At 39.5% G+C, this 25,730-nt stretch overlaps 1 protein-coding gene across 1 annotated transcript in view; it reads right to left on the bottom strand.

The window, feature by feature from the left end:
• The window catches only part of ESR2 (estrogen receptor 2), a 70,655-nt gene extending 50,269 nt beyond the window's left edge, over positions 1 to 20,386 (bottom strand). Inside the window, exons 1-3 of the mRNA XM_005285890.5 lie at positions 19,896 to 20,386; positions 14,612 to 14,787; positions 8,524 to 8,640 (exon numbers count right to left, since the gene is read on the bottom strand). Coding sequence (XP_005285947.2) covers positions 8,524 to 8,640; positions 14,612 to 14,787; positions 19,896 to 20,326 — 724 coding nt within the window. The 5' untranslated portion in view covers positions 20,327 to 20,386. The remainder of the gene's footprint in view (positions 1 to 8,523; positions 8,641 to 14,611; positions 14,788 to 19,895) is intronic.
• Positions 20,387 to 25,730: the final 5,344 nt, after the last annotated feature.

Genomic DNA, 25,730 nt, shown 5'->3' with positions numbered 1-25,730 from the left:
TAGCCAGGATGGGCAGGAATGGTGTCCCCAGGATTGTCTGTTTGCCAGAAGCTGGGAATGAGTGACAGGGGATGGATCATTTGATGATTACCTGTTCTGTTCATTCCCTCTGGGGCACCTGGCACCGGCCACTGTTGGAAGACAGGATACTGGGCTAGATGGACCTTTGGTCTGACCCAGTAGGGCTGTTCTTATGTAAAGCTTATATTTAATTTCAATGAAAACTAAACTGTGTCCAGTGCACAAATATCAAATGACAACATTTTTCCTTAAAAGACCTCTTTTGCTCCACAAATATACTTTGTGATAACAAAACAAAAAAAGAAACACAGGATACTGAATTATAATTTTTATTTGGTTTAATTAATCTGAAATTGTCATAATAGACAAAGGATGATTCACATATCAGCACATCTGGAATGCAGTTCTTCAGTAATTAATAGGATGCAGTTTAATTCAGTATTAAAATTTATGTTTGGATTTGAAAAAAGAATTATAGCAAAACATGACTAAGAATATAACTTTTAGATCTGCTAACTTAATTAACAAATCATGATACAGCACCTTTTAAGTTGATCAAATGCTGTTTTAAATTATTACTAAAGCTTCCATGATTTCTTTTGAAACATAGTGCACTCTTAATATTTTATCCTATCTTTTCATCTATAGCTCTTTAAGTACTTGACAAAAAATGTGCAGACATATTAGCCCAACATTATATTTGGCCTAAGTACAGCAATTTGAAGCAATCTGTATGAAAAGCTTGCAGTCTAGCAAATAACACATTGACATGCAGAGATCAAGGTTTGTTACTCTCCCACTCCTATGTAACCTTTGGAAAGTCACTTAAATGCCATTCTTCATTTATATAATCTAGAAAATGCAGGTAATACCAGAGAAGGTGTTTTGGTAAAGAATGCAGAAGTCAGTCATTTTACCAGATACCTTCACTTTGCAGAATAAAGCTGTAATTAACAACATCCCCTGTAGTTTATATGGGACTCCACAATCAGAGCACTATTTTCACACGTTGCCTGGGATAACATAAAAACTAGTCACCAGAGCAGAACAGATGCATCATATTAAATAATTTACTCAACTTACTTTTTTTTGTTCACTAATTGACCATGAACAAATTACAAAATTTTCTAATTCTTTCATTATTTACAATGAAAAATTCCTTCAATAAATGATTTTTGCTTTGCAGATCATTTGTTTGCTTTTTATTTGTAAGTTGCAAATATTGCCAATTTCTGCTGTGTTGAATAGTTACATAAGTCAGGAGCATTGCTTTTGCTCCCTAAATGATGGCTTATGTATCTAACAAAATCAGCATGAACTGTGAATTTTACAAATGAATATACAATTCAAAATTCACTTTTGTTTGATATTTGAGCTTAATTTTTATATGTATTTTTGAATGAGTACCCACAAATTCATTCAGCTATACTGATCACAAAGAAGTTGCTGTCTGCCAGACACTGCAGAACAATGGATTAAATTACTATAATTTCTACAATGGCTACAATGAAAGCCAGTGCAGTTACTGAATTTGAATTCCACACAGTGCTGTGAAAGTCATTTTCTTTCATTTCTAACAACATAAGTAAATTTGGAATATTTGAAAATTCCACCTAAAAAAGTGAGTTCAATTTTCTAACATGGGGAAAAAGGACATCTAAATCCTGCACTTAGCAACTCAAACTGGCACATGAACTTGTAAAAAGCCTGACAAGCCTATTGACTGATGAAAGTACTGAAAGACAAGATTTGGACATTCCATTAATGACCCACACATTTGAAAAATCAGGCTCTGTATTTTCTGAACTCCTTTAATACCATTCATTGGCAGTACATGGAGAAACACAAAATTCATGCAAAAAAAGAAACAGTGAAAGAAAAAATAAACCCAGTCAATAGGAAACCTGAAGAGTCATTAAGGAAGGGGTCTACTCCAGTCCCAGCAAGCAACAAACAAACAAAAAATACCAACCTAGCCACTCCCAGAGTGGATAGGATAGCAAAAAGATGAGTACCTCCCCTCTTCTTGATTGCCCTGGATAAATGGCTCAATCCATGTCAGGCTCACCAAGGCCAGTATCAGAAAGCTCCAAAAGATATTCAGCTGAGGCAGTGGAACTCCAAATCGTCTCAGCTCCTCCAACGCTGCAAAAGGAGCTCCCAGTCCACACTGAAAAAGTAAGACAAGTTGAGGGCAAAGATACCCATACTTGAAGGACAGGTTCAGGTAGAAAGGGTAATCAGCATGGTGATGCGCACACATCACCCACAAATTATCCAACTTTTCTGATACACTTTGCCTGAGCCTGCTGGACTGGGTTTATTTTTTATTTTTTGCATGAATTCTGTTTTCCCCTTGTGCCTGGTGAGGTGTTAAACAGTTACTTTTCCACAGCTGGTCATTTTGGCATTTTTTTCTGATGCTGTTGATGGGGCGATGTGTTTTCTCTGATGTGAAATTTACCAGTGTCCTAGCCTTCTTAATCTGAAGAGTGAGCCACAAGGATTCCTAAGGAGAAACTTGCAGATGCAGTGTCTGAGGTTCTCATTTTTCTTTTGGCAGTGGTGGTATTTCCCATATTAATCTCCAGTATCACCTTGATACAAAGTTCTAAAAAAAATAACCTTCACGACCTGTGGTCTGCTGCTTGGACTTCTTAGACATCACTGCCTTCTTAAATGGTGAGAAGAAAAATCAGACCAGGAGACTGCACAGCAATGTTTTCCTAATGTCTTCCATTGTTTCAAAGGATTTATGTACAAACCATATTTTTAAATTATTGAAAACTTCTGTCGATGAAATCCCCAATGAGGATTTGTTGGCTTTAAAATCTGAAATTATATTCATGCCAGATTTTGCAAACTCAGTTTGGGTTTTACTTTATGGAAGCTTTCCGTGCTTAATGGACTATGTTGTCCCTCTGCTGGGAAGCAGAGCTCCATACCAGCCCCAGCTTGCCAAAAGTCCACTTTCCCAAGTATCCCCTCCCATCCTGTGTTTCAGCACCAAAAGTGGACCAAACCAAACCATTCAGTAGAAGAAGGGGAAGAAACCTCAATTTAGGAGAAAGTGGAACGAACTTTCCTAGTCCCTAGAGTAAACAGTCCTATTAAAGCATATCTCTAACAAGAAAAAAAAAGTGGAAAATTTATCATTTTGCTCCATGGAAAATAGTATTTTATTTTCTATGAAAAAATACATCTTTAATTATTGCAGTTTGTTTTAAATGCATGGGCATATGCAAGTCAATGAGACCTTTACCTAATGAACTGTGGGATTGAGCCTACAATCCATATTACTAAAGTAGGCTTCTGTTGCTCACGTCAACCCAAAATCTAAATTTGATAGACATCACCTTTTCTCACAGATGTCTTGTAAGTGACCTGATGAGATTCTTTGAGACAATTCAGTTTTGATTGCAAGGTATGTAATTTGTGTTTTCATCGAAGTTCCTAACTGTTACGGTGGTTAAACACTGGAATAAATTGCCTAGGGAGGTTGTGCAATCTCCATCTCTGGAAATATTTAAGAGTAGGTTAGATAAATGTCTATCAGGGATGGTCTAGACAGTATTTGGTCCTGCCATGAGGGCAGGGGACTGGACTCGATGACCTCTCGAGGTCCTTTCCAGTCCTAGAATCTATGAATTTTCCAAAAAACTGAACTAGACAGAGTTCTCATGAATTTCATTTGAGGAAACTGATCTGATTTCAATGTAACTATTTTAAAAAACACTGATATTTATTTGTCTTTAAAATTCTCATATTTAAGCATTTTTAAGGAGCAGTTTTAGTCTACATTGAATGTTATTAGAACATGAGTATATTTGGGAGAAAACAGTAAAAATTCCAGTTCTATAAATTTAGGAAGATAAATGAGCAGTGTCAATCCAAGATTTAGATCAGCAGTAGTAGTAATTACTATCATGCCCAGTCATGTATCAACACCCCATTGTGCTAGGCACTGTACAAACACAAAACAAAATAGTCTCTGCCCAGAGAACTTAAAGAAGTGTTTTAGAGATTTTTTTTTTCAGCACAATTAGAACACTTTTTGGTCACTTTTAAAAACCATTCTCCTGCAATTTTTGAAACTCAGATACTGCAGCTCATTTAGGTCCCATTCCTGCAAAGACTTACACTTGCTTAACTTTATGGATTGTGAATAGTCCCATCAAAGTCACTGACTACTCAGTGAGTAAAATTTGCAGAAGTGGCTAAGTGACTTAGGACCCTAAATTGCATTTTCAAAATGAAATTAGGCATTTAGGCACCTAAGACTCAGTGAAAGTCAATGGGAGTTAGGCTCCTAAAGACCAGAATTTTAAAGTTATTTAAGTCACCTAATGATCTGGACCTAAGGGTGAGATTCATGAGAGCTTGTGGCACCTTAGAGACCAACACATTTGTTTGGGCATAAGCTTTCGTGGGCTAAAACCCACTTCCCCACTTCATCAGATGCATGGAGTGAAAAATACAGTAGGCAGTTTAGATATTACAGCACATGAAAAGATGGGAGTTGCCTTACCAAGTGGAGGGTCAGTGCTAACGAGGACAGCTCAATCAAGGTGGATGCCGCCCATTCCCAACAGTTGACAAGAAAGTGTGAATATCAACAGAGGGAAAATTACTTTTTAGTCGGCCATTCTTCAACAAAAAAAACTTCAAAAACAGACTTCAACGAGAAACTGCAGAACTGGAATTAATTTGCAAACTTGACACCATCAAATTATGCCTGAATAAAGACTGGGAGTGGCTGGGTCACTACAAAAAGTAATTTTCCCTCTGATATTCACCCCTTCTTGTCAACTGTTGGGAATAGGCCGCTTCCACCTTGATTGAATTGAACAGACTAACACGACTAATCCTCTGAAACAAGAGACACCTTGTGACTCTTTAGCCTAGTGGTTAGAGTACTTAGCCAGGATGTGGGAGACAAGGGGTCAATTCCCCCCTCTACCAGATGTGGAGTAAGGATTTGAACTTGGGTCTCCCACCTCCCAAGAGAGTGTCCTGTCTACAGGGTTTTGTGGGTCAGGTCTCTCTCCATCTCTACTGTTGGAGTTCTTCTACTGTATAAATTAAATATTCACTGGTTCCACAAGCAAGTGACTCTATAGCCAATGGGATGTGCGAGGTTCTAATCCCTCATCAAGGTGGGAACTGAATCCAAGCCTCCCATATCCTGAGTGAGTGCTCTATCCATTGGGCAAAAGTTCATAAAAAGGAACACCGCTCATCCTCCTCCCTCAAGGGCACGATAGGCGGGGAAAGGTCTAGTTTATGAATCCCAGTGGGGCTTAGGTTTAAATTAGGGTAAATCAAGCTGAGGGTTTGATTGCCAACTCGAGGATCCACATTAATGCTAGCTGTCATTGGGCTAGCACTCTCAAAGGAGATTGCAGCCCAGCAGTGTGAGCGGTGGGAGGGCCTAGCTGCCCCAAGTATGTACTTAGTGTCTTTGATGGGCTTACGCTGGAGGCAGTTAGCCCCTCCTGCCACTTGCACTGCTCATGCACCTCCTCGAGTTGGGAATCACACCCCCAGTTCAAAGTGCAGACATACCCATAGGTGCCAAGCACTGGGCAGTGACAGGACTTTGGCGGTTGTGCACATGCCCAGCTGATGAAATTTAGGTGTCTGGGGACTTTAATGGTGGAAACTTAGGTGCCTAGGGATTTTAAGTGCCTACAGAGTTAGGCAGCAACTGAGCATGGGTTTGTGAATGTCAGTGACAGCTAAATATTGAGTTTTGGCCACTGGACACCTAAACCCCCTTTGTGAATTGCACCCTAAGTGTCTAAATCAATTCTGAAAATGGGGCAGACACGTCTGAACATGTTACCCAGTACATAAAGTTAAGATATGCACACATTTGCAGGATTGGGGGGCTTACTTCAGGAGAACCAGATTAAAGCAACTACCCTATTATCATTATTTACATTTTATATTTCCCTCAGCTTAGACAATCAGCAATGGTTGATCTAGGCCAGTATCCTGTCTCCGACAGTGGCCATTGCCAGATGCTTCAGAGGAAATGAACAGAACAGGGTAATTTTGAGTGATCCATCTCCCGTCATCCAGTCCCTACTTCTGGCAGTTGGGAGGGTTAGGGACACCTGGAGCATGAGGCATCATCTTGGCTAACAGCCATTGATGAACATATCCTACATGAACTTACTTAATTCTTTTTTGAGACCAGTTATACTTTTGGACTTCGCAATATCCCCTGGGCAATGAGTTCCACATATTGATCGTGTGCTGTGCGAAGAAGTACTTCCTTATGTTTGTGTTAAACTTATTTACCCCTTCACATAGGCAGCAACAGTTCATGAATGGCATGAGAGAAAGTGAATAGTGATTTTATAGATCTCTATCATACCCCTCTTAGTCATCTCTTTTCTAAGATGAACAGTGTCTCTTTTAATCTTTCCTTGTGTGGTTCCATACCCCTACTCATTTATGTTGCCCTTCTCTGAACCTGTTTTATTACCTCTCCCTTCCTAATGGTTCCTAATATTGTTAGCTTTTTTGATGGTCGCTGCACACTGAGCAGATGTTTTCAGAGAACTATCCACAATGACTCTAAAATCTTTCTTAACTAGTAACAACTAATTTAGATCCCATTATTTTGTATGTATAGTTCAGATTTTTTCCAATGTGCATTACTTTGCTGACATAACCGCTTGTGTGTACAGTGCTGTGTCAGAAGGAGATGCTCTCCTGCCAACATAGATATTATTGCTCATTGAGCTGGTTTTATGATGTTGAGGAGACAGCTCTCTCCCATCGGCACAACACAGCTACATGAGCACTCTTACAGTGGCACAGTTCTATCACCACAACTGTGTCTTTGTAAGCTTTTAAGTGTAGACTGTGACATTGCACTCTATATGATTTTATGAAAATATGCTAATGTAACTGGAATATGCTTCATGCAAAAGGTCTCTTGTAAGGTATCATTACAAAGCTTTTAATCTACTGAGTGTGTTCATCCTATTTCTATAAATGTATCACTATTATCTAAAACTAGAAATATGAAATATAACTCTGAGGGCCTATTGTAATTATGCAAAGAGTGGGCAATTAATGGTGGGTTGGAATCTTGATGGCTCCCAACAACCAGGACAATTGACTGGATGGCTCTATTTGCAGGCAAGCATTCCTGTGAGTCAGGCTGGGAGGAATGAAGGCTTGGGGTCTTACAGTAATATGTGATCATGTCACCTGAACTGGAATCCATCTTTAACCTGGTGCTTTTCCAGTGAGGAGGGGTAGGAACCCAGAGGGACAAAGGATTCCCGCCTTATGCAAAAGATATATAAAGGGGTGGAACAGAACAAAGAGGGAGAGCCATCATGAAGAATCTCCTAGCTACCACCTGAGCTGGAACAAGAGCTGTACCAGGGGAAAGAATTGTGCCCAGGCCTGGAAGGTGTCCAGTCTGAGGAAAAAAACTTACTGAAGCATCTCTATGGGTGAGGTTATCTGTATTCAGTTTGATTAGACATAGATTTGCATGTTTTGTTTTATTTGGTAATTCACTTTGTTCTTTCTGTTACTACTTGGAACCACTTAAATCCTACTTTCTGTATTTAATAAAATCACTTTTTACTTATTAATTAACTCAGAGTATACCTCTACCCCGATGTAACACGAATTCGGATAGAACGTGGTAAAGCAGTGCTCGGAGGGGACGGGGGGGGCGGGGCTGTGCACTTCGGTGGATCAAAGCAAGTTCGATATAACGTGGTTTCACCTCTAACGCAGTAGGATTTTTTTTTGTTCCCGAGGACAGCGTTATATCGGGGTAGAGGTGTATGTGTCAATAACTGGGTGGGCAAACAGCTGTGCATCTCTCTCTATCAGTGTTATAGAGGGCAAACAATTTACGAGTTTACCCTGTATAAGCTTTATACAGGGTAAAATGGATTTATTTGGGTTTAGACCCCATTGGGAGTTGGGCATCTGAGTGTTAAAGACAAGAACACTTCTGTAACCTGCTTTCAGGTAAGCCTATAGCTGTTAGGGGATGTGATTCAGACCTGGGGCTGGGTTTGCAGCAGGCTAGCGAGTCTGGCTCAAACCAGGCAGGGCACTGAAGTCCAAAGCTGACAGGGCAGGAAAGCAGGGGCAGAAGTAGTCTTGGCACATCAGGTGGCAGCTCCCAAGGGGGGTTCTGTGATCCAACCTGTCACATAGACATTGCCTTAGGACCTAATCCTGCAAGGTGTAACATCCAGGTGAACTGCCTTCAGGTTGCGTCTGCAAAAGTAAAGCAGTCTTCCTGCATGCTACACGTTGCAGGACTGGAGCCTTAATGCTTCCTACTATTTTTCTTCTCAAAATGAATACTAACTGGAGTGACTCTTTCTCCTGAAAATCAGTGATTTCCCTCCTACGTGTAAATTTAAGTCTTACTTTAGTTACCTGCCATGCCTTTTTTTAGACCTAAGCATAACTTAGAAGTTGTATAGAAAAGACAAGGGGATAAAAACTCACCACATTTCATCATTCCTACTTCACAGCATTTCCGTAGTCTACATGCCTGACAGCTTTTACGCCTATTTTTATCTATTGTGCATTGATTGGTAGCTGGACAGATGTAATCATTGTGTCCTGCAACAGGATATAAAGAAAAAAAATTTAAATCTCAAGCAATATGTTAAATTTCTTCTGTTAGGTAACTTGAAAAACATTTTGTAGCTGAAATAATGCTGAATACTACTGTTAGAGCAAAATATATACAAAGCAAAGGTATTCAACATCATTATAGAATGCAATAAATATGGCCACTGATTCTGGAAAAAACTTAAGCTTTTACATCAATGAAAATTAAGCATGTGTTTCTACTTAATGTGTTAAGTACTTACCTGAATCAGGACCAAAGAGTAATTTTTTCAAAAGTGCCTACGTCACTTCAGCTCTTAAGTCTTAGAAAAATCAATGGGACGTAGGCTCCTAAGTGTCTAAGTCACTTTTGAAAATTGGACGTAAATGCTTTTGGAAATTTTACCCAAAGTGCCTAATTTCCATGCTGTATGAAACCTCAAACATTCTGATTCTAGGTATTCTATAAAGCAGATTTTCATTATCAGTGCATGTTTTGCTGGCACAATGCCACTTGTTTCAGTGGAGTTTCAGCAGCAGAGAATTTTGCCTAAGGGGTTTCACTAGTGTACTGGAGTAGACTATTATTTTATTAATTAAATACAACCAAGTCACTTCCCGTAAAATACTGTACATTTCCCTTGCAGAAATTAGCCATGGATGCAAAATATTCTCTATCAGTTACAGTTTTTTATCAGTCTTCTCTCATATATTTGGGGGGGGGAGAGGAATTATATTTTTAATTGCTGTAAAATTAATAGATCCATCAAAAAATAACAGAAGATTTTATGTTCTTGGTTCATGAACAAGCAGTTCAGGAGTTCTTTTCCCAAGGGTAACTATTTTAACTGAGCTACTGTGAACATTTTCTTGTAAAATTAAAATATTTTCCAACCTTGAATTTTTCAACCTACAGTGCTTAAAAAACATCAGGTTACAGTTTGTCTAATGTCTTACTGGCAGGTGTGACTGACAAAAAAGCAGTTCAACCTGGGCAAAAGGGTTATAAGGTGGCTTTATGCCACCTTTGTTGCCTCCTGATTTTAGGTTGCACCAGGGTCCAGAGCAATGTTCCCTCTAATTTTTTCCAATCAATGTGTGGAATAAATTTTGTCATGTGCACCGAGGTATGTCCAGATGTGCACCATCAGTAGAAACAAAAAACCTAGATATAATATATATTTTTAAAAAGTTACCATAGGGATACTCCAGCCAGGACAGGTTAGGCATTTTAGAACTCACTACTCAAATAATTAAATGTAAATGTACGAGAGAAATAAAAATGACGAAATGCATAGACCAGTCAAAAAACTAAAATAACAGCACTTTGAAAGAATAAAATTACAAAGAATATATGTGCATTGCAGAAGGAAATACCAAGAAGTAACAACAAAAATAATACTTGTATGTGTTGGGAGGTGAGTGTGAAAGTGAGTGAGTGAGAGAGCATGTGTGCGAGACACAGAAATAGTATGTGTGCTGGCTGCTGGGGAAGTTTCTGAGAGATGCCACGCACTCTCTCTTTAAGGCACTCACTGAAAGCTCTCCTGCTGTTCTGAACCCTGTCTTTCCCCCTCCCCCCGCAGAGATGGGGTACATGGGCAGGGGGGAGGGGAGAGGAGAGAGAGAGCTGGCTGCTGGGGAAGTCTCAGAGACTGTGCACCGTCTCTTTAAGGCACTCACTCATTCACCTGGAAGGCAGCTCTCTCCTGCTCTGAGTCCTGAGCCAGGCTATCCCCTCTCCCCTGCTCTGTGAAGATGTGGGGGGCAGGAGAAGGGGGACACCCTGACATCAGCACCTCCCTTCTTCCCTGCCTCCCCACTCTGCAAAGCCAGAAGAAGTATCCCAGGAACAATATGGCTGCAAAGCAGGGGTGGCACCTGAACACACACAGCCAGATGTGCACGGCTCTCCTAATCAAGTGCGAAGCACTTTAATCACTCTTTGGCGGCCGCCCAACTGCACAGCTTAGAGGGAACACAGGTCCAGAGCAACTCCTGAAATTTAGACAATCCTGAGAGACAGTCTAAGTTACAGCAGTCTGTAGCTTCCTGCATATGCGAAATTGTGCTGCCCATAGTCTCCTCTGCACTACATGCTGCAGTTTCAGCTCCTAACGTTTCTCTTCCACCCCATCTCTACCCCAACATGCTATTCATACCTGCTTTGCTAAATGTCTTGAAAAAGGGGTACGTGGACAGCATACGGCTGTCTTCTGCAGTGCCCACACCAGAACAATTCTCTCTTGGTCAGAATCAGAGCTTTTAGAACCACTTTACCTGGCACAAAAGGCCTGAAGCAGAGGCATAAACCTCACCAATAGTATTTAAAGAGATAGTCAACCTGAAATATTGTCTGTTTAAAAATTATTTTAAAATAGTTTCAATACTGTTCAATTTTTGTGGTTTTACAAATCACGTTTTCTGTTTTAAATTCTTTTCTTTTTCCTGTTAAGATATGATAGAGAGCTTCCCCTGTTGTTTATATGAATCTGACTATACAGAGGAATCAGTGAAATTGATTACATACCAAGTCCTTTCAAATGCAAAATAAACAATCTGAAATTAAAGAGGGAAAAAAAAAACCCTCTCTCCCCTTCAGAAGTCATGCTGCCATTGGAGGCTCACACAGCAAGTGTGTGTTAGGAGTCACATAGAGGGTTATAACTTCTTTTAGTAACATTAATTCCCATTCGGATTTCTACTTAGAAATGTGCATGAGGATGGAGAAAGCATGCCACAAAGAGTGACTAGTTTGTAGTTTTAACCATTCATCTATCACTGCTCCACTTAAAAAAAATAATAATAATAATAATAATCTTTAAGGAATCATTCACATACTGAATAGGTATGAAGGACTATCTGCAGGCTTGGGAGTGGGGGGGGGGGCGCAAGTCTACTGACACTGTGATAAAGTCACTCCATCTATTCTGCAGATTTAGGGCATTTTTTTGCCTTAATTCCTACTGCTTTTCTCCCCTTTGTATTGTGTAAGGAAGGAGAACATAGGCCCCATATTCTTTAATGGAACAACTTCTACCCTCAGTTGCATGCATACATAACTGCCATTGACTCCTATGCAGACAGAATTTAGCCCTAAAACTGGTCAGCTAAAGAGACATTTAGCTGAACTGTAGATATTCCTGAGCACCACTTTTCTAATTGAGGGTCAGAGGTGCCAAATAATGTTGAAATTTACTTTTAAAAAACTTCCTCCACATTTTCTGTGCAAGCTAAAACCTTAAAATGATTTGCCTTTTGTGGCATCCACCCCTAATCTACTACAACTATAAACTCCATATAGACTGAGAGTTCAACAGGGAAGTACCAGGGGTTTTGTTTTTGTTTCCTTGCCCATAAAGAACATAACTCTCCTATCTGGCATGCTGCTGTGCCAACTAACAATACAAAACTGTACAATTGTAAAGATCTGTCAACACCAGAACAGAAGGTATATTATGAAGAAAAGTGAAAGGCCTCAAGCCAAAGCCGCAATACTAACATATGCTCCCAAAGAAAAACAAAATTATGTTGCAAAACTCCCACTGACTTCAGTGGAAGCAGAACTGGACCATAAGATACTACAAATATCTGATAGCAAGCAAATTAATGTTGCTCAGGGCAAAAGATACTAATTTCCATCTGTGCAGTACAACATGATAACAAAAGAGTTAAGGGATTTCTCAAATTGCTTAGGGTCAAATCAGCCTCCACTGATCTGAGGGAAGGAAAACTCAGGCTTGGTCAACATTGAACAGTTATATCAGCATATATGCATCAATCAGGGTGTGAAGAAACCACATCCCTGACTGTCATAGTTATGCCTACAAAACCCCTCAGTGTAGATGCAGCTATGTTGATGAAAGAGTGCTTCTGTTGGCAAAGCTAATGTTGATCAAAGAGATGGTGTTCCTACACCAACAGGGTAGGAACTCCTGTTGGTGTTGGCTGCGTCTACACTAGAGGGCGATGCCAGCATAGCTATGTACATCCCTTAGCGTGGTGATCAGGGTTTTCCCCATGATTCTTCTCTCGTGTAAGAGGGGTTCATACTTTGTACCAACTGCCATGGTAACAAGTTAAAATTTTGCCCCCAAAGCCTTTAAATACTGGGGGATCCATCCTGCTCAGGCATCTTCTGCCTGCCATCTCTGGCTTACTGGCAGCAGAGTTCAAATCAATCCATTTTGCCTGGGACTAACTAACTGCTGATGTCCCTAGAATCCCCTAAAGGGGAAGTGCTACAGTGCACATTAAGCCATCCTCAGATTGACTAAACTGTAAGGAACTTGCTGTGTTCAGATCCCATTGACCTCAATAAGAATTTTTCTTCGAGTAAGCATTGGGATCCAGGTAGGTAACAACCTTCTTCTTTCTCTGTGTCTAGTAAAATTATGTTTTCACTATTTGCTTTGTAAAAACTTGACAATTACTCAAATCATAAAGATTCTCATGAAGAAATCATAGTTTTAATTTTTGAATACAGTGCTTTTACTTCAAGTTTGATTGTAGTTACAATAAATCAGTGTGTAACTGTACTTCAGAAAATAACTGTAATCCCACAGTATTTTATGCAGTAGGTAGAGGCATTTAAATACTAAAAAAAAATAGTAAGAACTACAGATAATTTAATTCACATTGGCTATTGCAAAGTATTATGGTGATTGTCAAAAGGGATAACTTTATTTAATACAGCTCCCACAAAGTCAGCTAGGTAGCCTAAAGGAAACTTCAGGATTTTGGGGTGGGGAAGTTAAGCAACAACCTGAACTAGCTTGGATGCAGAGTGTAAAATGTGTTTTGTGTAGTGAAGGCCATTTTTTTATTTATAGAACCTCTGGATTAAGACCAAATGTTATCTGCCTAGGTGAATTAAAATGTTCAATGAACTAAAACACGTATACTGTTCAATGCTAAAGTGTAGGTGAGCAAAGCATATAATCAGGTTAACATTTTTCCTGGACATAATACTACAAGACCAATTTACTGAATATGTACACAAAAGTCTCATTTATTATTTTAGGTTTGATTTTCCTGATTTCACACTACATGCAGATTTGACAGTCATTGTTATGTTGCATGCTATCTTGAAAAGGCAAACCACTTTTGTACAAATTGCTATTCAGTGGGTGAAATTTACCCTGTTACACAGGACTCATGCAAGTACTTCCACATCACTAAATACCATTGCAAAAGGGGAAGAGAAGTATGAGCAGAGAAACTACTGAGGCCTGCCTTTTCATACCCCAGATATTACAGGGTGAGAGTCTGGCCTAGATCTAATTAAAAGAGCACAGAGAAGACTCTGAGCAGGCCAAGGGAGAGGTTATTGAAGCTTACTGGTGTCCAGTGGGCCAAAGCCCCAACCAAAGGATGCAGAAGCCACTATTTCACCCCACAGATTGTAACAGTAGGCAAGGAGAGAATACATTATGTACCTACAGTCATCAGTGGGTTTGCATTGAGTTCCAGTATTTGAGAACTAAAACTTTGCAGTAAGGCTTTCAAAGATTAGAAGGTGAGGTTTATCTTGATCCTAGTTAAGAAGAGCTGCAATGTGACTCCATGAAAATAACTTTTAGATTTTACCTAGTATGAGTGAGGTTCTTCAGAGTTAAATTATTTATATCAGTGAAACTTTTAGTTATTTTTTATCCTTCCACCCTATACCCACTATCTCTACCTTTTATCAGCCACAATTATTACACCAACTTTGCATTTCTGAAGGCAAAGTAATCTGTAAGAGTCTGAGGTGCCATTTCTCTGATATGTCTGCTCCAGGGTTTTAAATGGCAACATATTTTGTATCCTTCCCTAAAGAGATCAAGTGTCCATTCCCTTCCCAATGCCAACAAACAAACGACCATAAGATGAAGTATTCAAATCATGTTATACTACTGTACACTAATTGCAACTTATGTATATGATCATAAAAGACACCACCTTTTGAAGCAAAGGCTTCCAAAACTATTTTTCCTACCTTGGATACTTCTTTTAAAGAATGCTTTACATCCTTCACAAGACCAAACGCCATAGTGATATCCTGAAGCATAATCACTGCAGACTGCACAGAAGTGTGCATCTCTTTTTGAACCAGGACTATTCACAGCAGGACTTGTACAATCACTGCCTTTAGATTTTCTTTTTAATGTCTCTCTGAAGGAAAAGTAAACAATCAGTTATAAAAGAGTAAAAAATTTAGGATATATTTCAAATTCTCATTTTTCATTGTATTCACTTTAGCCTTTTTAAAGGCTCATTATTACTGAGCATGTTGCAATCTGAAACACTCTGTGTTAAGTGTTTGTCTCTCAACGTAATTAAAACAAATACTGTAACTCTAATGTTGTTGATACAGATTGTCTGGAAAGATTTGGAGCACGCGGGCGAATCGATTGTACTGTTGAGGTGATAATTATACAAACTCACAGAAATTTAAATACACAGGACCTAGTGAATGGTAAGTGAGCAGCAAATGATTGGATGCCGTATTTAGGAAATTTGCCATGGGAACTGGAGCTCTCAGATACCATTATGACTGATGCAGTATAAAAACTAAATGGAATAGCAAATAGACTTTAGTCTGCTACGTACTGGTAGTCACAGGCAATGGACAATTCTAACTGTAGCAATTTCCTGGTAAATTTCTATTTTGAGTCCATCTTAAGTCAGGAAACTTCCCCTCCTTCATTATTCCAAAAACGAGTCTCATAAGCAGCATAAGAGTGTCCTGAGGTTCACCAAAAGAACCCATTTCTGAATTGTCTGAGAGTACTAATATCAAGAGACAGGGTTTTGATCACAGAGTTATTTGGGGGGGGGGGGGTTTGGCAAGTGTTTTAATTGCTGGTGAGAAAGTGGTCTTGGTTTCATTTTAGTGACAACAGAATGCAGGTTGTGCTACACACCTTGCTTCAGATGTATTCATTCCCTAATGAGGAGCTTCATTCATTCATTCCAGCTGGCTGAATCTCAAATAACTGATAGACCTGAATTTGAAATCTCAAGGGCCAGCTCAGTAGACTGGGGACAGTGAGACTTATCAATAAGTCCTTTACTGAGGTTACCATGTTGAAATGTCCTAATGGCAAGACTCTTGGACAAAAGGATGCCTGGATACAAGTAGGAAGGGGAAAGAGAGAGGGGCAAGGTCACTAAGAGCAAAACGTTGCTTGTTTCTGAGGTATAAGAACCAGTTCCAAATACAATACTTATTGATCTGATGAAGGATGGAGTAATGTAAATGGGAACTGTGATAAGAATAGGGAATCAGTTGATTCGTGTCACTGGATGCTGTAAGGAAACAATAAGAAATTAGAGGGATTTAGAAAGAGGTAATGGTGCTAGGGAATTATTTCATAATGTATACCCAGAGAACAAAGTGTGTTGTAAGCAAACTGAGAAAAAACACAGCATCATGCCTTTTGGATGACTGTAGCAGATCTTAAGTCCTTGGCAAACAGAATTTGTAGCTAGAACTGGAGAGAATATAGTGTTCTGTGTGCATGTAGGCAACAACAGTATGCAAAAAAAAACCCAGAAGCTACATAATCATTTATGTGCCTAGATATAAGCAAAGTAGCAGGGCCTTTAGAGTTACTCTCAGATTCTACTCTTCCTACATTCTAGTAAGAATAGACAGGAGGAGATCAGGTATATCAATCAGTGTAGTGATATACCAATAAAAACTAGCAGGATCTTATTAAAGGGGACAAGATAAAGATGCCACATTTATTATGACAATTTGATTTATGACCAATAACTAATATCTTAATCCTTATACACACACATTATACCTAATACCTATACACACACACACACACATCCATCAGATGTTCTGCAACTGCTGCATAGTTACCAGTCCTGCTTGAGTCTGTGGCTTGAGTTTGCAGCTTGGGTTCGTAGCTTGTGGCGGCTAACTGGCCAGGAAAGCCGGGCACGAGGACGAGCTGGGTCTCTGTTGGGCATGCACCGATGCCCTTCCAGGTTGCCAGCAGAATGTTACCCTCCTCCAAAGTTTTTCATCTCACCCATCCTTTTTGTAGGCTTTAGTTTGAATCCAGAGTCTATAGGTCTTGCTGTGTCATGCTGCCTTCAGGTTTGGTGATTGATCACCCGTCAATTGCAGACATGACTTTCAGCCTGGGACCGGGCTTTGATCTTTCTTCTATTGTACCTTTTCTTTTTAGGGTGGATTCTTTTTACTTTGTTAGGGCTCTTGTCTGCATCTTCAGCCCTTGGTGTTTGAACTCTATTTAATCAGGACAGGCTGGGGCTGGAGGTTGATTTCATCATCCATACATACCTCATTCACACATCTAAACTAAACTAATAAGATTACAGCAGGGTTTGCAAAAATGAAGGTTGCAGCAAGCCCTTACAAAATGGAGTAAGCGTTTTAAAATGGGGTTTGAATTACAATATGGCAAACAGTGAACAGAAGTTACAATATAGACAAGTATAATGGATGGCAAACAGTGAACAGAAGTTACACTGTAGGCAAGTGTAATAAATGGTGAACCGAAGTTACAATACTGAAACAGTGCAAGTCTTAGTGATTTAAGTAGGAATTGGAGGCAGTAGGGTTTTAAGTTCTTAGGGAGCTAGCATATATTTCTGGGGCAGGAAAAACCTATTTACCAAAGACTCTATGTGGAACTTTAGAAAAGCACTTAAAAATATACTCCAGCCATACTGAAAGGATGAATAAGAACACTGATTGTAAAGGAAAATGTAGAAGCATGCTTTAACATAGTCAATGTAGTTTTAACTATTACTAAAGCAGATTTATCCCAGTTTTAAAGAAAGGATGAAGGGACAAAAATAATTACCCTATTTTATTAGAGATTGCAAGTATTACAGCAGAAAAGGAGCTTACAAAAACTGGAAAAGCTGGAGAGAGGAAGAAGTGGTTATCTAGCACATATAGGAGATTATTCTGAATAGATTTTGACACAAAAATATGAAAAGGGAGTGTGGCAGCTGAAAATGTTTACTGGCTAAATTCAGTTTACTAGGATTTAAGAAAAATGAATAATTACTGGGTACGAATACACTGCAGAGTATAAATAAGATTAGATGATTAACTAGCATGATTCTGGCTCACACATGGTTTAACCGATTGCCAAATCCTGAGTCGGAAATGTATACTCTCTCAAGGCAATTGGCAAGGGCCAATCTGAGGGGGCACTGAGTGGAGATAATTAGAATCAAGTTGGTGTATCCCACATGATCAATTTCCTGCTATTTCAGGGAGTGAAAACTGGTGGACATATTCCTTCCTGTCATCTATTTCACTGTTTCTGTAGGAAAGCAAGTCATTTGGGGTTTAGCGTTATCTTTGTGGTCTACATTTATAATGAATCCCCATTCTTAGAACTGTGCTCCCCCCATGAATGGGATCAAAATATGCTATAGCATAACAGTTAAAAAATAATCAACTGTCTCACTAGTAGGCAGTATGGCAGCTATCTACTGATGAAAAACAATCGTTACCCACTTCTTCAAATTTCAACTACTTATGACACATTAGTATGAAAAAATAATCAGACAACTAGTAGAAAAGAAATATTGGGTATGTCTGGACTCTATTATAACTGCTATGCTTAGCAAACAAGTATAAGATATCACCATTCATACAAAAAGGAACTAAAATACAGGCTGAGATACTATGCTGTGCCTCCCAGAGGCACAGTGCAGAAGGCACTGCCCAGAGGAGGCAGGGCTGTCCCAGAGAACATGCCAGTGTCCTATGTCCGATGAAGTGGGCTTTAGCCCACGAAAGCTTATGCGCAAATAAATTTGTTAGTCTCTAAGGTGCCACAAGTACTCCTGTTCTTTTTGTTAATACCCGAAATTACAACAGCCTCCACACAGCTGCCTCTGGCTTGCAGCATAAGCCAGCATGGCCATAGTGGGTGGTATCCACTGCAGTCCTATTCTTGGCATGCCGTGCTTTGACTTCCCAATGCAGGGCTGTGATAGAATTCTCTCTTGGCCCTCTGCAGGCTGTGTATGGCATTTACACAAATACAATGCCTGAGATGGGGGCCAGAGGAATAATGTAGGTCAAGGCCCAAGGGTTCTCAAACTTCATTGCACTGTGACCTCCTTCTGACCACAAAAATTACTACATGACCCCGGGGGGGAGACCAAAGCCTGAGCCTGCCCGAGTCCCGCTGCCCCAGGTGTTTGACCCCCACCACCATGGGTGGGGGGCTCAAAGCTGAAGCCCCAGGGCTTCAGCCCCAGGCAGGGGGCTTGTAACCTGAGCCACACTGCCTAATGCTGAAGCCAGCCCTGGCGACTCCACTAAAACAGGGTCAGGACCCCAAAGTGGGTCCCAACCCACAGTTTGAGAACCGCTGATGTAGGTAATAGGAGAAATAGGCTAACTTTTCTGATATTTAACATTAATATTTTATTTTTTAATTTTAATTTAATTTTTTTATTTTTATTTAATTTAATTGAAATTTAATAGATCAAATCTGGATTCTTTACACGATACTGAATACAAGCAGTAATGCCTGTAATAAGTAAAGAACCTTGTGACTGAACATTTAGCTACTGAAGGAACAACTGTGTTTGCAATGACCACATTTGTAAACAGATTTTATGCACAAACTGAGTAACTGCATCCTCTAATTGATGCTTATGTTGACTCCCACCTATGTATTCAAGTGTGGAGTATGTGTAGAAAAAGTGTGGCTGTATTTTTACAGACACACCCAGTTACTCGTGGATGAAAATTTTGACCAAAGAATCTGCTGTGCAAATCTCAACTGTCTGTACTGATCTTTGACTGGCTATAGCCTCCAAAGAAGCTTTTTAACACAATCTTGTAGAGTGAGACAGTCCTGTTAATGAATAGCAACCGCTAAACGCTGTTAGCGAGCCATACAATAATATGGTTCTCTTGGACACAGTTTATCCTATTGCATCAATGTTAAACCCAAAGAGAATTTTTAAAGTATGCCACAGCATTGAAGTCCTTGGAGATACCAAGTTTTTACACAGTGCTGGCTTTATGAAGCATATAGTAATGAGTAACCCACCCCAGCAGCTGTAGATAATACTTCCAGACAGAGCCATCTTAAAAAGTAATAAACTTCTGAAATTTAGATATAAACACAATAGCGCTTATGGAGTTCATTTTCTCATGGACCAGTGCGTAAAAATCATATGTAAAAAAATACAATCTTAAAATGATTAAATAGAATGTCAAGTAATAACTTGCAAAAATGCTGAAAGAATAAAATATTTACCTGTTCATAGGCAGTGCATGGTCCACTGGTCTTCCGTCACACCATGGGCTCTTTGGTTGCTCTGCATATAAAAGTGATGACTGGCAATGTAATGTCAAAGGTGAAATATGGCCAGGAGCAGACCATAAAACATTTGGACTTGATGTCTGCCTTACAGATGCACTTTCTGAATCGCTGAAATTGCTAGGAATGTTGTAATTCATCATGGCAGGACTATAGAAAGCCATTGCAGAATATTCGTGTCTGTTTTCCACATAAGATGAAGGAATATAAATTGGACTCTGTTGCATTGTCAGAGGAGACTGACTGCAGCTATAAACAGGAGAGCCGATGCCAGAAGGTGAGCTTTTAATTTCTATTTTACTACGTCCAATATCCTGAATTGGCAGTAACTGAGAAAACTCCTTGTGAGAAGATGCACAGACAGACATTCTGAAGTAAGACTGAAGCAGAGTATCTGTTGTTCAAATAGTCATCCTAAGATATTTAAGCTAGAAAAATAAAAATGTTAAAAGTTGCTTAATTTTCTAAACTAAAGAGAATACCGGTAATAAAAATGCATGTCTTGAAGCTTTTTATATAGTGGTAAAGATGCAGTCAAAATTAAAATGACAGTGAAAAATAATTCACACACATTGCATTTAAGCTTCACATTTGCTTTCTAAAATGTCTAAATTGTATGTGTAAATCTTAACACAAGTTTTTGAAGCGTGCTATTCAGCACTTTGATCTCAGAAAATCTACTTGAACATTTAAATGCTTCAAATTTTAAAAAAAAATCCCATAAGTCTGCAAGCTTTTATAGTTATCTGTGAATTTTCTCCCCTCCATTTCCCCAATACACTTTTTTCTGTGACCTAGACTGGCAACAGAAATGGAAACAATCCCTCTATTTACCCACAGTAGACACATTTAACCAAATTCAGCCCTAGTTCAATTTAGTCCAGCAAAAACAACAAAACTGCCCTCCTAAAGATCTTTCCCTGACCTGGAGGAATTACCTTGTATTGGCATGCAAAATATGACTTCAAGACCTGAACTTCACCCCAACTTTTACATGAGGGGTAGGCAACCTATGGCACGCGTGCCAAAGGCAGCACGTGAGCTGATTTTCAGTGGCACTCACACTGCCTGGGTCCTGGCCACCAGTCTGGGGGAGGAGAGCGCTGCATTTTAATTTAATTTTAAATGAATCTTCTTAAACATTTTTAAAACCTTATTTATTTTACATACAACAATAATTTAGTTACGGTATATTATAGACTTATAGAAAGAGACCTTTTAAAAACATTAAAATGTATTACTGGCATGCGAAACCTTAAATTAGAGTGAATAAATGAAGACTCGGCACACCACTTCTGAAAGGTTGCTGACCCCTGTTTTACATACAAGTAAGGTCTTAAATATTTAACAAAATCTCATATCTAGCAATCCAAGACATTAAAATGTTACGTGACAGATATTGCAACTGGATGCAGTATCTTTGGGGACCATAGGCTCTGTCCCTCTCACTCACTATTGCAGCATGCTCGGCCTGGAGGTGCAGGGCTTTGGGGTATTTCTGAAGAGGTAGGCGTGGGGCAGGCTCTGTTCCCTCCGGCAGAGGACAATATAGCAGCCTGCCTGCTTAGTGAATTGTTCCCATTGTTCTTAGTGAATTCCCCCAGGAGTATAAAACAGGTGTAAAAATTTTAAGGCTCCTTTACATTGCCAGAGTGGGTTAAAGGAGCCTTATTGTAAAGGACAGCATGGCCTTATAAAGGCTTATGGTGCTTTAGTGATTAGAAGTGGTCTAAATTTTTGGACTGAAATTTTTTTTTAATCAAAACATGCTCCATGAACTGTTTGTGACTGACCTTTTTGGAGATGGTCAGTAGCCAGAATAAATTGTCAGTTTGAGTCCCCAGCGCTCACTTGCTCTTCAGTTGCCTATGATGCAGCACTGAGCATATGGCTGCATATATTTGTTGACTAATAATTAGAAGTAAATGGTAAATGCTAGCTACATTACTATTAGACAGACGGGGTTTGGTGATTTCCTCCAATACTCCCATTCTCCATCCATTGTATTGTAGTTTAAATAAATTACCAAAATAATTTAAACTAGCTAGATTATATTGCATTTTTTTGACCAAAAAAATATGCAGAATTTTAAAATAATGTGTGCAGAATTATTTTTTTTTGCGCAGAATTCCTCCAGGAGTAAAAGAAAGGGCTTTTGGTCTTAAAAGGCTGACTTCAAAGAGGGGCAGGGAGATGGCAAGCCTTGTGGAAGAGTTGGAAAAACTTTGGCTTACTAGGGGACTGTAAGACTGATGGACCTCTGGTAAGCTTTTAGCATGCACATAAGAACTTGTTTTTAAAAAAGTGTTTGATCTGTAATGCATAAATGTATTTTGCTTTGTGAAGGCTGGATGGTAACTGGTCTACACTGTTGTAGCCCCTGGGAAGAAAGATTAACCACAGGTGCTGGATCTCAATCAGATCTGTTGGGGAAATCACAGTGAGGTGCAGAGGGACTGCAAGCCTAAATTCCTGTCTGGAGGGAGAGACACAACTCTCCACCCAAGAGAGGTGTCAGCGAAGAAGCCTGAAACCTTTAAGTGTGTGCCCTTGAGGAAGGCCAGGTGGAGGGAAGGGTGGTCAAAGGTGCAGTTAACCGTGAAACTGTGACCCACTAGATCAGGGTTTCCAAAATTGTGAGTTGCAACCCCCAGTAGGAACATTGTATTGCAATCTGCATGGATGGTACGGTACCAGGTAAGACCTGCTGCCTTGTCACATGCCCCTAAACACCTATGACTTCACTATTTAATGCACTGTCAAGCTCTTGATGCTAAGAAAATGTCGGAAAATCTATACCACGTATATCAGGAAGCTGTTAATGAGCTCCCTTAAAGGTTGTCCTGAATGTACTCAGTTTTTTGCATTGCTCTGTGATGACATGGATTCCCTTCACCAGCAACTTGTTTTACATTGAAATGAGGTGATTCCAGTGTTAAATGGACTCTGAATTAAGAGCAGAAGTGCATGTTTCTAGAAGGATTAGCAATATTTCCTTGCCAAAGCCTTCAACAGTTCAATTGGGTGTCACGCACAGTCTACCTTGCTACTGCCTCTGAGCAATTATCCTAATGAGCTTTATGTCTATATTGCAATAAAACACTCACAGCTGGCCCATGTCAGCTGACTTGGGCTCGTGGGGCGCAAGCTGCAGGGTTCTAAAACTGCAGTGCAGACATACAGGTTGAGGCTGGAGCCCAGAGGGCAGGTGTTTTAGATTCCTTTAAAGAAACTGGAAAGACAAGTAGAAACAATCAAAGATTCATAATTTATCATTTCAGGGAACTTCAGACTCAGCTGCGGGATTTTTTTTTTTTTTGATGACCCACAAAGGGAGAGATGGATCACTAGCAACATCACCCAAGGCGTTGATTTGGGCCACCGCAAGAGAAACAGACATATCCTATCACAAGAGCCTGCACTTGACGTTCCCTGTCCACAAATTTAGCAGATTTTAGCTGTCTTTGAAAGAGGAAAGTACCCAGCTTTAGTTGCAGAAGCAATGAAACTTCCAAACCCATTTTCACTCTCTCTCTACAAGACACATTTCTCATCTATGGTTGTAATACTTCATTTTTCTTTCCATCACCTGTCACTCAAAAATGACTTAAGAATGTGTTTTCACCAATTCCTCCTTTGTCTTTCATCAACAAGATGGATGAGTATCACATTGAATGGGAAGTGGATTTAAGAAGTTGTACTTGCTTTAGAATTAAATTTCATTTATTTGAAACTTCATAATTAGTTATTTCTGATAAGGTTACAGTTACACAATTTTGTCTGCTCATAGCCAGGATTAGAGGTTTTGAGGGATGGGGCTGTAAAGCATCTCTTAGTCTGGAAGGGCGTCACCAACTCAAATAATTTGGAAAGCCATAAACTAAAATAATACTGATTTTAAGACTGTGAGAGAGTGGGGATAGGTCTATATCAAATTATGACCTCTATGTTCTACTGTGTGTGGGAAAATTAGCTCTGTGATTGCACAAGCCTAGATATGCCCAATGGCAAGCATGTGTACTGCAGACCTACCCAGAAAAACTGTATGAAACCTCATTGAAGGACTATGCTGCACTGCAGCGCAGAGTATGAGGGTGAACTGCAGAGTGCACCAACATGTTGCACTCTATGGGCCATGTAGACGCAGCTGTTCCTAGTTTGTCCTACCTATTTCACATTAATGTAGTTCTGCTTCAGACAGAACTACGTTCACATGAGCTAGGTACCTTTAGGTTCATGCCAGTAGCATCCACACTGGGCAGATAGAGCATAACACTTTGGTGTGTTCTGCCATCAACTTTGAGTGCATCCCAACTCCTCCCCCCCCCCCCAGCAGGGTTTCTACACAAAGAACTACATGGGGAGGCACAAGCATGACTAGGGTAGTGCCGGCGCATCCCAATGGAGTACATGGCAAGGAGACACAGACTCTACTTAAGAATGGGATGCTGTTCTGTGCAGGGCAGCCAACCATCACCATATGTAAGAAGGACTTGCAGGAGAGACTCTGCCCAGCCTGGAACACTAACAGACATTGGTCCCACCCCTTCAGAATAGGTGTAGTTGCATCTCTAGACTTTTGTTATTTTCAAAGAACTATAACTTTTTTTTAAAAAGAGTAATGTTACTGTGGTTGATAAAAACCTGTGTTCCTGGTTTTCCTATTGTGTTGTCCCCAAAGGGCTTAAACTAGAAGCCAGAGTGTCCACAGCCTTGGTATAACTCTGTGAGAGTGTGTGTAAGGAGTGGGGGGTGGGGAGAGAAGGGACTTGGGAGGTCAGAAGAATGGGTTTCAGGGTTAAATATAAAGTGAGCACTGTACACTTGGTATTCTGTGTTATAAATGAAATAAAAATATTTGAAAGCGTGGAAAACATCAAAAAATATCTAAATAAATGGTATTCTATTATTGTTTAACAGTGTGATTAATCACGCAATTAATTTTTTTAATCACTTGACAGCCCTAATTCAAAGTACTGGACTGTACCATACACACAGAAAAACAAACAGGAATCGGGGTTTTTGATATGTTGCTTGGGGGACTGCTAAGGAATGCTTCTATCCACTGAGGCCAATTTGATTTAGCCAAATACCACACAACTGAAGAAACATTTTTTAAGAAAAGTAAACAAAAAATTTCTGAGTCCTTGAATATCACTTACCATTCATTAATTTAAGACACTGAGTGCAGAATTCACAATTCCATTGACTTCCAAACTAGAGGAGGGCATTGGTATCCAAGACTATGCAGAAACATTGTCCAAGCTTTTAATGTTATCCCCACAACAAAATAGGTTTCTGGTCTTTAAATAGCTCTATATTTTCAATCGTCTCTATCTTGGATATTCACTGTCCAATATACTGTAGAGCAAGCAGAGAATTGATTCAAATGTCATGGTCAAATAGATACACAAGTAAATAATTGAACTATCTAAACAAACTAAAATATACGCACCTACATGCAACTGAAAATTGCTGCTTATTGCAAGTTACCTGTCTCAAGAGTTTTTAAAAATGTTTTGTACTAGGCAGCTAATTTAAACAGTGAACTTTTGCAATTTTGGAATTATCAGAGTGAAAATACATGTTTTCTTTATTACCTGGAGATTGAAACAGAAACAATGACTATACAACTTTTTCTAGAATATGCAACAACTTTGTAACCAAACAAACAATGGAGTGACAGATATCCTGATATGTCAGCTATTTAGGTTAAGTCACAAGATGCTCATTATTTTCCTGAGAAGTCAGACACTTTGAATGAAGAATTTG

This window comes from Chrysemys picta, chromosome 4, assembly GCF_011386835.1.
Source record: "Chrysemys picta bellii isolate R12L10 chromosome 4, ASM1138683v2, whole genome shotgun sequence".
Lineage (NCBI taxonomy): Eukaryota > Metazoa > Chordata > Testudines > Emydidae > Chrysemys > Chrysemys picta.
The sequence above is the reverse complement of the archived record's forward strand: the minus strand, read 5'-3'. Positions and strand labels throughout refer to the sequence as shown.